The sequence below is a fragment of the Zootoca vivipara genome, chromosome 3, assembly GCF_963506605.1.
Source record: "Zootoca vivipara chromosome 3, rZooViv1.1, whole genome shotgun sequence".
Lineage (NCBI taxonomy): Eukaryota > Metazoa > Chordata > Lepidosauria > Squamata > Lacertidae > Zootoca > Zootoca vivipara.
The window spans coordinates 100,139,284-100,155,335 of NC_083278.1; the positions used below are offsets into that span (position 1 = coordinate 100,139,284).

Genomic DNA, 16,052 nt, shown 5'->3' on the forward strand with positions numbered 1-16,052 from the left:
ATTGCAAGGTGAGAGAGAAATTGTAGAAGGTTGAGACGTGTCTTGCAACGGCTAATATTTTGTGACATAACTGAGAACAGTTTGAGGTTGTTGTTTTTTAAAAAAGGTTGATTTTAATAAAGAAATTTAGTTTGAGGAAGATTGCAGGTGGTTCTAAATGAGCTACATCTACTAGACATGAAAATTTGCTTTGGTGGATATTTTTTTTTTTTAAAAAAAAACCTGGTTTGAAATACAATCCACAACCCACAAATACAATCCACACAACAAATGTTCTCTTGTGGACCTTTTCTCTGCCACTGCAGCCATCCACACCAGAACAAATTCTAGGCAGACATAGGAGATGGATACCACACAGTCCCAAAGCTGTGCAACTACCTTGGGGGGCTGGAAGGTTTTTCAATTTATTCTACCAGTGTGGCAGAACTTCTTAGCTTTGAGTGGGAAAGGGCAGAGTAGACTTTGCACTTTGAGCCTTTAATGGTTATGGGGTACAAAATAATCCTTTCACTCATTTCAATCTTGCAGTATATGTTCATAGAATCATAGAGTTGGAAGAGACCACAAGGGCCATCCAGTCCAACCCCCTGCCAAGCAGGAAACACCATCAAAGCATTCTTGACATATGGCTGTCAAGCCTCTGCTTAAAGACCTCCAAAGAAGGAGACTCCACCACACTTCTTGGCAGCAAATTCCACTGTCGAACAGCTCTTACTGTCTCTTACTGTTATGAGAGGGAAACGATCTACCAGGTTTCAAATAGGCATAAGTTAATTTTTCATACACCTACACCTCCGTACAAGCTGAAAGTTCTCAATTATGGTGCAGTGGTGGGAAGCACAGGAACTGGTAACCTCAACTGAGCTTGCATCCAAAGAAAGGCAGAGCTCAGGAAAAGCAATTCTTAACACAGTGGGTGAAAAGTAATATGGATGTATAAATAAATAAATAAATCCACTTTACACCATACTCTCTTTTGCCTGTGTGCTCACTTACAGTGGGCTTGGGAAGGTATCATGTAGGTATATGCCTACAAACAAACAAACAAACAAACAAACAAACACAGAGACAACTTGTTGTCCTGACTAGTTTGGGGAAAACAGGGCAGTGGGATAGTGCTTCCATCATAGAGAGTTAAGAATGCCCCCGTCATCTTTGTTGGGGTTTGGCAGAAATCATCCTTACTCTTAAAGAAAACTTTTCCTGTGGGGGCAGGGGGGGGGGAGAGACTTATGGAAGCTAGTTTCACTTCTCTGGGATTTCTACAAAGCATTACTATAATGTGACTCTGATCTAACATAGTGCAGTAGTGTGTATGGATTATCCCTTTCTGCTGGCTGGAGGCCATAGAGGATATAATTTAAATCCTAATGATACCATGGCTAATGAAGATTGCCCTTTAGCTAACAAATGCTCCAAGTTCGCACCATCCTCTGGATGCACAAGAATGAGCATCTCCTTGTGCTTGTTCATGCAAACGGAAAGATCCAGAGGGCTCCCGAGTTCAAGCATTGGCTAATAATGAGGAAAAGCTCTTGTAATAGGAAGAACCTTTGCCTTTATTTCCAAAGGTCAAGGTACTCTGACTACTATTTAAAATTATTTTGGTGTCAAGAATGCATTAGGCAATGTGCAGAATACAGTGGTAGCAAAGGCCTGTAAAGTAGACTGTTGTTGTTGTTATTGTTGTTGTTGTTGTCATATTGCAGATGCAGAGAGCTGAGAACTGTGTCCTGCATATGATTATCTAGTGTATGAGTCCCTGGCTGAGATGAGATTTCAGCTATGCACCAACCATGTTCACAACTGTCATGCTATACTAACTCACACATACTTTCATTCTCATAATACCAAAACATAACATATTGATTGATCAGGTGAAAATATGTATGTTTGTTATATTTGTACCTCTCCCTTTCTCCATGGAACCCTGAATTGTCATTTAAACCTGATGACAGGTAAGTTAGGTTAGTCCAAAATGGTCAAAGGCCTGGAAACGATGCCTTATGAGGAATGGCTTAGGGAGCTGGGTATGTTTAGCCTGGAGAAGAGAAGGTTAAGGGGTGATATGATAGCCATGTTCAAATATATGAAAGGATGTCATATGGAGGAGGGAGAAAGATTGTTTTCTGCTGCTCCAGAGAGCGGACACGAAGCAATGGATTCAAACTACAAGAAAGAAGATTCCACCTAAACATTAGGAAGAACTTCCTGACAGTAAGAGCTGTTCGGGAGTGGAATTTGCTACCAAGGAGTGTGGTGGAGTCTCCTTCTTTGGAGGTCTTTAAGCAGAGGCTTGACAGGCATATGTCAAGAATGCTTTGATGGTGTTTCCTGCTTGGCAGGGGGTTGGACTGGATGGCCCTTGTGGTCTCTTCCAACTCTATGATTCTAGTCTGAGAGAAAGTGACTTGGCTCCGTGGTACACTCCAGAACTTAGTGTGTGGAAACAAGCTGGAAAGTGGCTCGAACACAAGTGGAAGAAAACTCTTGCGGAATGCAGTCAAATGTCCGGGGGGGGGGGGAGGCTCATCACGACTGCCAGTGAAGGCAGCAAGGAAGGCATGCTTTGCTGCCTCTATTGCATCCTCATGGTGCCATCCAACAGAACTTTTCTGGGTAGTGCAGGGCCTCTTACAGTCTGGCCTGATGGATGCAGCAGAACCGATGGTAGCTTGCTGTGATTTTTTGCAAAGCATTTTCAGGATAAAATCACTTGCACCCAACAGGATTTTGACTCCCCTGTTACAGCAAACAAATATCAAGGGGTGTCCAGAGCAATGTCTAGTCCTGTTGTGTTGGATGAGTTTCACTTTAGTAAGGCTTGAGGTGTTTGGATCGGTCAAGGTGACGGCTTGCGCTCTCTACCCTGGCCCCTCTTGACTGATAAAAGCTAGTGGGGAGGGGACAGCTGGCAGAGCCAGGAGGTGATTATTGCCTCCTTACAAGAGGGTGTGGTCCCTGGCAGCTTGAAGGAGGCAGTGATAAAAACCACTCTTCGATAAACCCTCCCTGGATTCAGACAATCTAAGTACCAACCAGTTGTCAATCTGCTCTTCCTGGGCAAGGTTCTTAAGCAGATGGTCACACACAAGATCCAGGCCCAGATTTGGCACAGAAACTGCTTTGGGTGCCCTGTATGATTGCCTCTGTTGTGAGAGAAATGTGGAGGCGAAAGGTGTCCCTGTTAATTTTCTTTGACCTCTCAACGGCTTTCAGTATCGACTATGGTATCCTTCTGGAGTGGCTGTCTGAGTTAGGGGTGGGTGGCAAAGGCAGAGTAACCTGTTCTGCCTAGGGGGCGCCGGAGGGCGTCAAAACTATGATGTGGTGAATTGAGCAGGACAGAAGGCGAGAGATGGGGGCTTCAAATTTTGCCCTCTCACAGAGTGCACTGAAATTTGAAAGACCAAAGTCTGCCCCTGTGGGTGGCACCACTTTGCAGTGGCTCTAGTCGTACTTGGGTGGTCATTTCCAGAGGGTGATTCTTTGGTGTAGGGTTCTATGCAGCCTTCTATGCTGTTTAAAGTTTACATGAAGCTGCTGAGTGGGGTTATCTGGAGTTTTGGAGTACCTTGTTAGCAATATGCTGATGACGCACAGCTCTATTTCTCCTTTACATCTGCAGGTTTGGCAATGGATATGCTGGACCATTGTCTTGCCTCAGTAATGGACCGGATGAGAGCCAGCCAACTGAAGCTCAATCCAGATAAGGCTGAGGCACTGTTGGGTGGTTCTCTAGATTGGATGGGTGGGAGCTTACCTGCTCTTGATAAGGTTACCCTCCCTCTAAAGGAGTGGTTACGTATCGTGGGGGTACTCCTCAGTCCTTTGCTGTCACCTGAGGCTCAGGTGGCCTCAGTGGCGCAGGGTGCCTTCCATAAGCTTTGACTTGTGGTCCAGCTGCACACTGTACTGTTCCCAGTCTCCACTTAGGGCTGCTCTGACAAACAGAATTCGGCATCAATAAAGGGCATTCTTGTATGAAACAAGAATGGAACACAACACACTCATTCTGGAGAAATATGAGCACACATAGCTATTTTCTTGAACAGAACTCAAACAGCATATATTTCACTTTTTCCTGTTACTTCCTGGCCCATGTTTAAAAGTGCAACAAAGGATCAGTTTGGACAGATCTAAGTATAGGTTTTTAAAAAATTAAGAGAGCCCTTTCTTTTAAAAGTGACCATTTTTCTCTCTCTCTCTCTTTTTAGGTATCTGGCCTTCTGAAGAGGTACTAGCTTACTACTGCCTGAAGTACCATGAAGTGTTCAGGTACAAAAGCAACCCATAAAAGAACCTTTCCAATCCATTAGTTTTATTATATTTGCATAGGAAAGATTGCTATGATTTAAGTCGTCAGATTCTGTTTTTAAAAGTTCAAGGTGAAAGCATGTTGCTCTTAACAAAGAATTTGGAGCTGCCGTTGGGTACTAATATTGCACAGCAAGCTTTCTGCTATATGTCAAAGACTTTTGATTTCCACTCAAGGCGTTTTATTTCACTTTGATTTTTGGGAAACAAAAGTGAGGCGTCAATCGATCAGCACTGATTGTGAAGGTCAGGGGAAAAACAAAAGGCATCTGTTACTGAGTTTACTCTTACTTCTCTTCTGAAAGTCAGTAAAGTATTGTCTGGGAAAGTATATCATAGTTTTAAAGCAGAGCTTTGGCACCAGAATATTTCTTGCACTCTCTGCATGCTTTTTACTATTGTTTTTCTGTATATTTTTCATATTTCGGTACCAGAGGCTTACAAGGCTCCCCATCTAGACATGCTGGTTACAGTACAGAACATGTAATAGATCGAGCTTCTTGGCCTTGCTGGGCTTAAGAAATGTGTACATGGTAGAATCCCAGAAAATGAGGGGCATTTAAGATGTGGCATAGGGTTAAGCAGAAGCAGGGCAATTTTTGCAGCCATCTCCCTGCCCTATTATTCAGTTGTTTTGAACGGGAGCTACAGAAGACCACAAATATGCTCTTGCTTGGGAGAAATGTATCTGTATTTCTAAGTCAACATGGTCAATAGTATGCTTAGGGATTTAGGGATGCAAATATATAGAACATTTGGGTGCTTGTCATAGGCCAGCTATGGGGATCTGGTGACCATCCATATGTTATTAGGTGGCAGCACTCATCAGCTCCAGCATGGCCATTTGAGTACCACAGGGTCTCCCCCCTTACCGTGAAGACAGATTAGCCTACTCCTCCTCCTCCACCTCCTCCTCCTCCTCTAAAAAAAGGTGTGGGGGATGTCTCCATCATTCTCCAATAATGGCACTATATCTGATCATTCATTGAGATGGGGGTGCCAGCTGGCAACTGACCAAAGGAGCTCTATTACTGCCACAACTGGCGATGCTAAAATGAAGATTATTTTAAGAAAGAAGAAGAAAAACTGCTGCACCTCTGCCTCTGGAAAACCTCCCAACCTTTCCAAAATTTTCATGCGCAGCGGCCATTTTGGAACTGGGAAGAGCAGCATCAAAAGTCGCTTCTGAGCATGCTCCGCCCAGTTCCAAAATGGCCGCCGCGCCAGAAATCACTTCTGCGCATGTCCAGAGACTCCAGACATGCGCAGAAGGAGCCTCCCCCACCCAGCCGGTAAGTAAACCGGGGGGGGGGACAAAAAAATCCGTTTTTCCAGCTGGAACGGCTGGAAAAAGGGGGTTTCCCGGGGAATACGGGAGACTTGGCAGCTATGTCCATGTGACAGCCCTTTAGACATTTGAAGATGGCTATCGTATCTCCTCTCACTCTCCTCTTTCCCAGTAGTCATAAACTATAAATAAAACACATTAAAAAGTACCAGATTTCTACAGAAATCACAAGAAGATATATAAATAAAAATACAAAAAGCATATCAGTAACAGCAACAACCCCACCAAAAAAAACCCTAAAACAACACACCAACCCAAGAGTCTGTTCAGCAGCCTCAACGTTTGCAGCTAGAGCCAGTCAGTGACCCACCCTCCCTAGGCCAGGTGGGAAAAGGCCTGGAGAGCAGGGAGCAGGTCTTTCAGGACTCACAGCCAAGATGATCACAGCTAGTATTACTGCAGGAAGTTCACACGGTCAAGTCCCAATATGCTCACTATTCCCATCAAGGTACTATATTTCATACATCATAGCTGCCAAGTTTTCCCTTTTCTCATGAGGAAGCCTATTCAGCATAAGGGAAAATCCCTTTAAAAAAGGGATAACTTGGCAGCTATGTCATACATTAGTAGACCATCTCCAAGCTGCACCTAGGAATCCCATTCAGTCTGCCAACCCCCCTTCGCTACAACTCCAGTGGATTTGTCATACGGGGCCTGACACGATTATGAAAACCTTGTCCTCTGACAAAGACCCAGACCTCCCCGAGCCTGGAGACTCTATCCCATTTCAGCACTGATCTGGAAGACCTTGGTATCCAGGGAGAGACCTCACCAGGCCTTCCTTCAGAAGTTGCCCAGGAAGGGCCCTTGGAATGGACCCTCTGATTCACCTGCAGCAGAAGACTTGCCCCCCCCCCCACAAAAGGGGAGGCCAAGCTTCCTCCCAGTCTCGGAGAGCATAGTTGTCAGAAATTCCAGGCTCAGCAAAAGAGTGCATGTCTGAAAGCCCAAGGGAACAACTTGAGATTAAGGGACTCCTTGGGAAGAAAGGGCCCCTGAGGGCAGAAGTAAGTGTGCGCAGCTGGTCCTGGATGGAGTCTGAGGGACCAGACTATATAAGCCCTCAGTTGAGGTCTGCTAGCTGATGGACAACCACCACATGTCTTTCCCCTCCCAGGCCACCCTTTCTCAACCGATGGTCCAGACATGGTGTTGGACTCCAATTCCCACCATGCCTAGCCATCCTGGCCAGGGTCAGGTGTGATGGGAGCTGTAGTCCAGAAACATCTAGTAGGGTGTCGGAGACTCTTGCAACCTGTGTTACCTTCTTTGCCCTACCTCTTGACTGCCTTCCCATATTGCTCACCTCAGGATCTCTACTCAATTACTCTGTCCTCTGGACTGTTTGATTCTGGCTTGCTTTGTTGTGCTTGATTACAACTCCTCCTCAACTCTGTTTTCTGGACTGTTGTAATTCAGTTCTCAGCCAGAGGTTGAACTTTTGTGGAACTGTAACTCTCCCGTGGTTTGACTCTACCTCCCAATGGCACAGTCTTTCATTGTCTCTCAAGACAGATGGATGCCAGCAACAACAACAACAACAATAACAACAACAACAACAACAACAGTATAAATGTAAATTTTCCAAAGGCAAACTTCTACAATGTCCTTGTCATGAGTTTGCTGCAAAACAAAACAAAACCCAAATGAGCATTATACCAAATATCTTGGGTTTCTTGTCCCCCGCATCCCACCAGCCCCCAGTAGCTCCCTATGTGCAGCTACAAGTGCTTGTGTTGAAGCAAAGGTGGTATTCAACTACAATGGTACCTCTGGTTGCTTACGGGATCCGTTCCGGAGGTCTGTTCACAAATCAAAAGCCCGCAACCTGAAGCGCTGTATCTGCGCAGGTGTGTGGCGCGATCTGGCGCATGTGCACATGCACAAAGCGTGATTTAGCGCTACTGCACATGCGTGAGTGGCGAAACCCGGAATTTCTGGTACTTCCAGGTCGCCGCGGGACACAACCTGAAAAAATGTAACATGAAGCAAACTTAACATGAGGTATGACTGTAGTCCTATTTAAATTATTAGACCTACCTTACTCGTGTTCATTAATTTCAGTGGGTCTACTCTGAGTAAAATTTAATTGAATCCCATATCTTTCAGACATCTCCTTTATGTTTGAAATGAATAAACAAACCTTATCAAAACTTACAAAACATCGCTCCCATACTGATGTGTATCTCTGTTGTTGTTGTTTGAATTTATATACAGTGGTGCCTCGACTTACGAATTTAATCCGTTCCGAAGGCACCTTCGTAGGTCGAAAAATTCGTAAGTCGAAAAGCGCCATTGGAAACGCGATTTCCCATAGGAATGCATTGGAAACGGAAAAATGCGTAAGTCGAAGCAGCCCTATCTAAAAATTCGTAAGTCGGAAAAAAACCCTATGTAAAACCACCGCGGTTTCCTTTCGGATGTCAAGACACTCGTAAGCGCGCAGTCATTTGCCCCATTCGTAAGTCGGAAAATTCGGTTGTCGAGTAGTTCGTAAGTCGAGGTACCACTGTACCACCCTATACCCGGAGGTCTCAGGGCAGTTCACAGAACAAAATCAAAATATAAAACCACAAAATATATAATCAAAATAAAAACAACAACCCAATAACCCTCCTCCCAAAAAAAACCCACAGTTTATAAGGGCATAGGATGTCAATCAAATCTACTGAAGGCCTGGTTAAAAAGGAATGATTTTGCCTGGCACCTAAAGGTGTATAATGAAGGCGCCAGGTGAACTTCCCTGGGGAGAGCATTCCACAGACAAGGAGCCACTGCAGGGAAGGCCTGCTCTCGTGTTGCCACCCTCTGGACCTCTCAAGTAGGAGGCACACATAGAAGGCTCTCAGGAGATGATCTCAGGGTCCAGGTAGGTTCATATGGAAAGAGGCAGTCCTTGAGGTCCTGAGCCATTGAAGGCTTTATAGGTCAAAACCAGCACTTTGAATTGGGCCCAGAAACTAATTGGTTGCAAGTGCAGTCGGACCAGGATCAGTGTAATATGCTCAAACCGTCTACAATGAAAAGTTAGCCTATGTTATTACTGGTTGCTCCTTAGTTATCTCTTTCATGAGGAGGCTCACAAAAGCTTAGCCCTAAACACTTTTAGGAGTGATCTAACAACTTTATTTATTTAGCAATTTTATGAAAATACTTTTATTATTTTTGTTTGTGTGGTTTCCATTCTAGTATATTTTATGCTATACAATATAACTCGTAACCTGCCTTGAATTATTTTTATCCACCAAGTGTTTTAAATATCCCAGCAAATGTCTATCATGAAATGGTATTTTCTTGCTTACATGCACTCTAGGTTGTAGCTGCCAATGAACTTTGAAATAAATTAATAAAAATGTGCACATCAGATACTTAGCATTCTCATTTGTCATCTTTAAGGAAACAACTGATGTTGCACAAACTTTTTGATTTTTACTCTATGGGCACCGGTCAAAGCTTACATACTTTTGAACAATCCCACAGATATCAACGGGACTTTCTTAAAAGCAAATTTACTTAGCACAAAGCAGTTGTGCTAAGAGGTTTTTTTAAAAAAACAAAACAAAAAACAACTAGGCTCTTTTGTAGGCCTGTTGTAATTAAAGTGCTAATTATGAGCTAAGTTTTCCACCTGCGCATAGCAAAGAAAGAAAAACACACACACAGCTGAGGTGTGTACTTTATTTTAAATGTTAGAGTTTCTGTTACAAAATTTCAACTATTTCATTCTATAGTTCTCCAGAGGGTGGGAGCAAGAGTGAGCGCGAGAGAAATTATATTAATTCTTCCATTTACTTGTCTAACTGTTTTTTGAACGAATGAATGTGAATTAACAGTGTTATCCTTTCCTAACAATTATCTTTCGTTACTCTAGCTAGTTTAGTTCTAAAAGACAGTGCCATTGACAAGGAATGGTTGCGGGGGGGGGGGGGGAGGGAGAGAACCTTCTCAGATTTTTTTTTTCTCCAGCTCAGCGGTGGTAATGTTGCAGTGAGCACTAATGAGGGAACCCCCACTGCTTTGCCTGCTTTGTGACTTTTCTATTTCATAATTATTTTTAAAACGCAAAACGACATGAGGTAGCCCGGTCATGCCTCTGCTACTTCCTGGTATACCTCGGCGCCGCACTACAGATAGCAATTTGTTCTTGTAACATATATGTCTCTCTCTGGCCATTTTTGTCTAATTTGTATGGGTTCTACCATTCCTTTTCTCTCTTTCAGGGGCCTTGCTGTGTGTGAGCTAGGGGGTGGCATGACATGCTTGGCTGGGCTTATGGTAGGTCTTTTCTCAATTCCAATCCTATTCAGAGGGAGGAACAAAGGGGGGGGGGAAATGTTCCAGTGCCTCCAACTGCTGGGTCAGAGAACTGTCAACAGAATCAGCTGCGGTCAAGCTGCAGAGTCTTGAGAGACCTTCTAGATTGACTTGCTTTCGTATCATATTGATTTTATGGTTGCCTCGATGAGCAGAAACATTTTACCTCAGTGTAGTCAATATCTCTTGTTGTGACATTCCGGGCCACGTACGGCCTGTCTTTCATTGCCATAGCTGAAGCTTCCCCCCCCCCTCCTCAGATTATAGTCGTCCCCCCCCCATTTGCTAAGATACAGGAATAGCCTGGCGAATCACAGTTGGAGCACCATGATATAGCTGCTAATGTTTTGCCTGCATTATTACACCAACAAACATGATCCAGAGCTCTCGGTAATTAGATTCTTTTGAATTAGATTGGCCATTCAGGAGCGTCATTCACCATTCTCTGGGTTCTGAGTCATGTATTCAGGAGATATTATGTAGCAGTGCAGTGCATTAGACAAGTTTTTATGTCTCTACAAATAAAAGCATATTGTTACACTGATTGGCATTTGACAAACCTGCCGTTCTTACACAATATGTCGAGGTTACAGCCCAATGTGCGAGCATGTCAAAGCTCACAAAAAAATTACCCTTACAAAGCCATCTGCCTGCAATGCAAAGTTATATGAAGGGCATCAGGCAGTCAGACAGAAGCAAGCTGAAAGGCAGAGTGACAGCCTCGTATGATGGCTCTACTAGATAAACAGAAGCCCGCAAATGAAAGCCTCTCAGAATACCATCATCCGCTGTCACAATGCAATTACGGAACAGAATGATAGCAAGATAGAGGCTCCCGCAAATGGAATGATAAAAGTATTGACTGATTTGATTGAATGATTAAAATAATGCAGACATAAAATGAAAAAAGATTGAAGACTGTTACAGAGAAATAGGTGAGGAAGCATGATACTGAAGGCTTGTCACTCCTGTCTTCACTTCCACACAGACAAGCATATTTGCTCATTGTTTGCTGTGCTCTTCTCGTTCTCTCTCTCTCTCTCTCTCTCCCCCACCCCCACCTTCCAGGTTGCTATTTCTGCAGATGTCAAAGAAGTTCTGTTAACTGATGGAAATGAAAAGGCCATCAAAAGTATCCTTATTCAGATAGAAAACTGGTCTGTTGGACTCGTTCCTTTTTCACTATCTGAGCAACAATTGATATAAAAGGACAACAAGGGGTCCATATAATAATATATGTATATGTGCACATACCCACTGTAAGTAATTAAAAATATATAATGTTATTAAATAGATTTACAGTGTTCCCTGGGGGAGGGGAATTCACACTCCCTTTTACATTAAAAAAAGATGTGTGCTTGTTCTGAAAGAAAGAAAGAATCAAGAAACACGATAAATACTGATCCCATGTTATGTAAGTATTCAAGTCAGTTCTGTTTAAAGTTATACAACAGCAGACCTTACATTTCCAGTTTTATGGATTTTCCAGTTGCTGGTCTACTTTACTTTGGTTTTGCTTCAAGATATTGACATTTTATATTGAATAGATACTGTATTTTTCCGTATTTATTTAATTTCCCTAAAAATTAATGTCAAAAATTAGGGGGCGTCTTATACTCTGGGCCATCTCCCCCCATTTTCTTAAATATGAGCCCCCCAAAATAGGGGGCGTCTTATACATGGGGGCGTCTTATAGACGGAAAAATACAGTATATATGTTTTATATATATATATATAACCAGAGTGATATCCAAAATTAGTCATACTCATAGTAGACTCAATTATTTCAGTGGGGCTTCTCTGAGTATCACTTAATTGGATATAATCCCAACGTCTACATTTTGTTTATGTTTAGACCATGTACACATAATATCACTCATAGTAACCTTTCCCTAACTTCATGCAAGATGCATCTCCACTCAGTTCATTACCAACTGCCCAGAATTTCTCTTAAAACAAGGTTTTCAAATACCACTTTTCATTCTTGTATTGGAATATGTTTTATTAAATCTAATTAGTACATATGCAGGTAAACAAATTTGCACTTTAACATGACTGCAAATTATTCCCTCTCAGTTAACTAAGTGTCTACAATAGCATACAAGCTAAGTCCCATAGTGAATATTAATGACTGTTAGAAATTGAGAGGGGAACGCAGAAGGTATCTGTTTGCTTTGGTTCTTGATGATAATGCCATTTGCATGTTAAGGGTCTTCATTTAGTGGCGGAATACTGGCATGTCAAAGTTATGGAGAAATCTCTTTGTTAGTATTCACAAGATAAGGTCCCTTTTTCTCAATTTTATTTAATTCTGTTGTGAGGTTGTGTTTTTTTAAGGGAAACAATGTGTGCTTACAGTATGCATAAAATGGTAATGCAAGGATATCGACAATCAGACTTCAAGAACACAGTGCCCTCTTTGGGGGACCTCAATACAGCTATATCTGTGTCAAATTCTTGGAGAATTCAAAGATGACGGCAGTCCTAGGCACTTATCCCATCTTTTAAGAATGTGACACACAGATGCTTTAAAATGGGGGTAGGGGTGAAAGGGGAAGGGGATATTTTCCCTCTTATAATATTAAGCCAGGAAAATGTTGTTGCTTTTTTTTCTACCTAGAATCTACAGTTTTTTAGAGTGCCATATAGTTATGCATTAAACTGTTGCCTTCTCTAGTACCTCTGTAAAAGATGTACGTGAGGAAAACATTTTTAAGAATCAATAGAGTCATAACCAACTGAACTTATTTAACTTGGCTGATATTTTGCTTCCACTTTTAGATTTTTAGAATCACAAATTAAGCACCAGACAGCTTTAACAGTATCTTGCAGGCCTATTATAAAGTTTTCTTGCAGTGTCAAAATCCTTTGTCTCATCCAATGATCTATTATGCAAATAGAACTTTTTAAAAAAAAACACCAATTTTTTTTGAGTTTTGGATTTTGCAAAGCAAATCTGCCGTGACAATCTGGTTGTTTTCTGTTTCTCTATATGGTCAAAATATACTGCTTTGAAACAATCAATTATCAAATATACTTTAGATTAATCACTGCCCATATCAACCCACTGAATTGCAGCTTAGGACAGAACATAAACAAAAATATTACTGACTTCACACTTACATGGAAATAACAGAAAATCGGTTGAATTTATTAAATGTTTTAGTATTAACTTGCAAAGCTGTTAAAATGCACAATAACTTCCAATGCCATTGCCAGGATGCTTGAATAAAGATTTGTACTCAACTAGAAACTTCCCTAAGCAAATACGTTCCAAAAATTGTCGATTCTGTGATGCGGGGTTACAAAGTCCCTTGTTTTGTGCTCTGTTGTCGAGCTATTACATTAAAATGCCCTTCTTGTTTAAAATTAGAGTTTACCTTTGTTCTTTAAATTTCATTAAAACTTATAAATTATATGCCACTTACTATATACCACACACACATATATATACACACAATATACACATATAGTCAAAATGGTGTCAACCCAGGAAGAGAGAAAATCACAGTCAGAAGCCGGGAAATCACTAAGCAAGCCTGCTAATTATTCTTAATGGGCAAGATGAACACATTAAGAAACAAATGAATACATCAGCGAAATGTAATTGAAAATCGACCTGGCAATAGTGCTTTGCATCTGAGCATTCACTTTTATATTATCAGCATTGTTATACTTATTATTGTTGCTATTATTAGCATTCTTCATAGAGGATACCTAGGGCTCCTGCTTTTGTGTAGTTTTGAATTTGTTGGTGGTGGTGGGATTTGATTTACCTTTTTACTCCCCCCCCCCAAAAAAAACCCCACTGAGTGTATTGTGTCCCATCAGTCTTTGATGGGTTTATTGTCAATTCATTTGTGAGAGTAATAATTTCATTTACTACAGGGATGTCAAAGCATGTGCTCTCTTAATACAAAATCAATATATATATCAGGTATAAGGAACACAAAAGCCGCCTTTCACATTAACTATTCCAGTTTTTAAGCAATCTCTTTCCCTATTGTATAACATTTAGGGGTACTTTTAACAATAAAACTCCTGTGGGTTGTTGTGCGCCATGCAAACATGAATGTATTCTTTTTAAAACTCTGCCACTGCTCATATAGCACCATGTTATGGCATAAGAAGCTGCAATGTATAGCTGCACCTCCTAATCTGCACTGAAATTAAATTCCACTTCTTAGTAATTGCACTGCAGAGTAACACTACTGTTTTAGTAATGTAGTATTAATGTATTATTTGGTCTTAAAATTGTATTTCCTACTTTTTATAGTTTTATGGCTCTATTAGTAGTCAAATCAATTGCCAAAGGAAAAAAAGGAAATGTGTTAAATATGAGTTTGGTAACGAACCTGAACATCAAATTTGCATTTTCTAAACTTTAATGAAATAATGATCTGAAATTCATACCTTGGCCCAGTCTACAAATTTCTTAGCCAGAGCTCATTCTGAAAGTTATGTGGTATATTTGCACTAATGTAAAGATGGCTGAGAACTTACACATTCACTGATGGAGACTTTCAAAGAGGAAAAATGGTTTGGGGAGCTGCTTAAAAATGATCTGTATTTTAGCTCTTTGTTTATCATGTACTTATGAATTGAAATATGGTATCTGGAAATGTGAGACAAGCTCAGAGTGTATTACAATATCCACAATGCAAACTCCCCACACCAAAAAAACAGTAATATTATAATGTAGCTATATTGTGTATGGCTCTCTAAATAATCTTAGAAAATCTAGGTTTTAAAAAGAAGCTTGAGAACGGATTCTGCAGAATAAAGATTTATGCACTATGTAAAATATGTTGTTTATGATCCTGCATCCAGCTATAAACATATCCTATGTAGAAGTTATTTTGATTTCAGTAACAAATGTTTATGCATGTGTGTAGGATGTAGTTGGATGCAGGTCTGAACCCTTCATGATAACAAAATTATTGAAGGCAATTTTTTTTAAAGTATACAATGTTTTATTAGCGTATGTGCTTAATTAACCAAATAATACATAATTATTTATGAGATTAGTCATGCCCTTTCTTTTCTCTATGATTCGGATCACGGTGTTACACAGAACACCATGGAAACATGTCAAAATAATAATAATCCAAAACCCAGAGGGCTTTTTTAAAATGTATTTTTCATAGCAACAACATTATCTATACTGTTTTGTTACACACACAGAGAGAGAGACACAAATGTCTGTTACGTTCATAAACTTCATTATTATGGCTTTCTGAGCCTCAGTTACTCTCAACAGTGATGCATTAGAGAAATGTGTTTTTCTTTGCAAACACCGCTAATGTGATTTGCAAGCTGCTGCTGCGGCAACTATATCCATGCCACTGCTACAAACACCACTATGCTGGGATTCCCCACAAGTCTATATGTGTCATAATAGCATTGCGTAAACCTTGTATTTCGCACATAAATCGGTGAGAATGGGAATGGGGACAACTCACCTAGGACAACTCACCTAACAATATTGTAACCTCTATGTCAGCACAAGTCTACCTGCTAAATATAAAGCAGCCTGTTGACCTCACATTATATCACTGGTCAACGACATAGCAGGATTGAATTGCTACTCCTGCTTCATACAAAATGCTGCTGTAGCTACTTCAGGGCAAGCCATTTCGCATGTCCATGGTTTTTAAGGCTGGTGTTGAAGGCAATTCAAAGCATGTATGTCTGGAAAGATGCTCTCCTGGTTTTGAGGCTAGGCAGTAATTCTAAACAGAAGTGGGTTTTCTTGAAAGTCATGGGACTGTTTTCCAAGCAAATGGGATGAAGATGGAGGTACTGGATTTCTTCAGGAGGAAGAGTGGAATAACAATTTAATAAACAACAATAATAGGCAGCTTTCAGTAATTTCTCAGTTCACTGGTTCCAATGAGGTAGTGTTGATAGTTTGCCAGGAATGATGGTGAGAAAGGGGAGGCTAACAGACTAATGTATACCCCAAGGTGATTTGGCTTTGGGGTGATTTCTTCTGTAATCCAAAGTACATGTGTTTAAAAGCAAGTTCAGGGGTTGTCAACCTGGTCCCTACCGCCCACTAGTGGGAGTTTCG

At 41.2% G+C, this 16,052-nt stretch overlaps 1 protein-coding gene across 2 annotated transcripts in view; it reads left to right on the forward strand.

Annotated features, from left to right (window-relative positions):
- CAMKMT (calmodulin-lysine N-methyltransferase) overlaps positions 1-16,052 on the forward strand; it is a 239,654-nt gene that overhangs the window by 181,179 nt on the left and 42,423 nt on the right. For both annotated transcript variants that reach the window (XM_035111191.2, XM_035111192.2), the window contains exons 4-6: positions 4,218-4,278; positions 9,886-9,940; positions 11,048-11,111. In XM_035111191.2, coding sequence (XP_034967082.1) covers positions 4,218-4,278; positions 9,886-9,940; positions 11,048-11,111 — 180 coding nt within the window. The remainder of the gene's footprint in view (positions 1-4,217; positions 4,279-9,885; positions 9,941-11,047; positions 11,112-16,052) is intronic.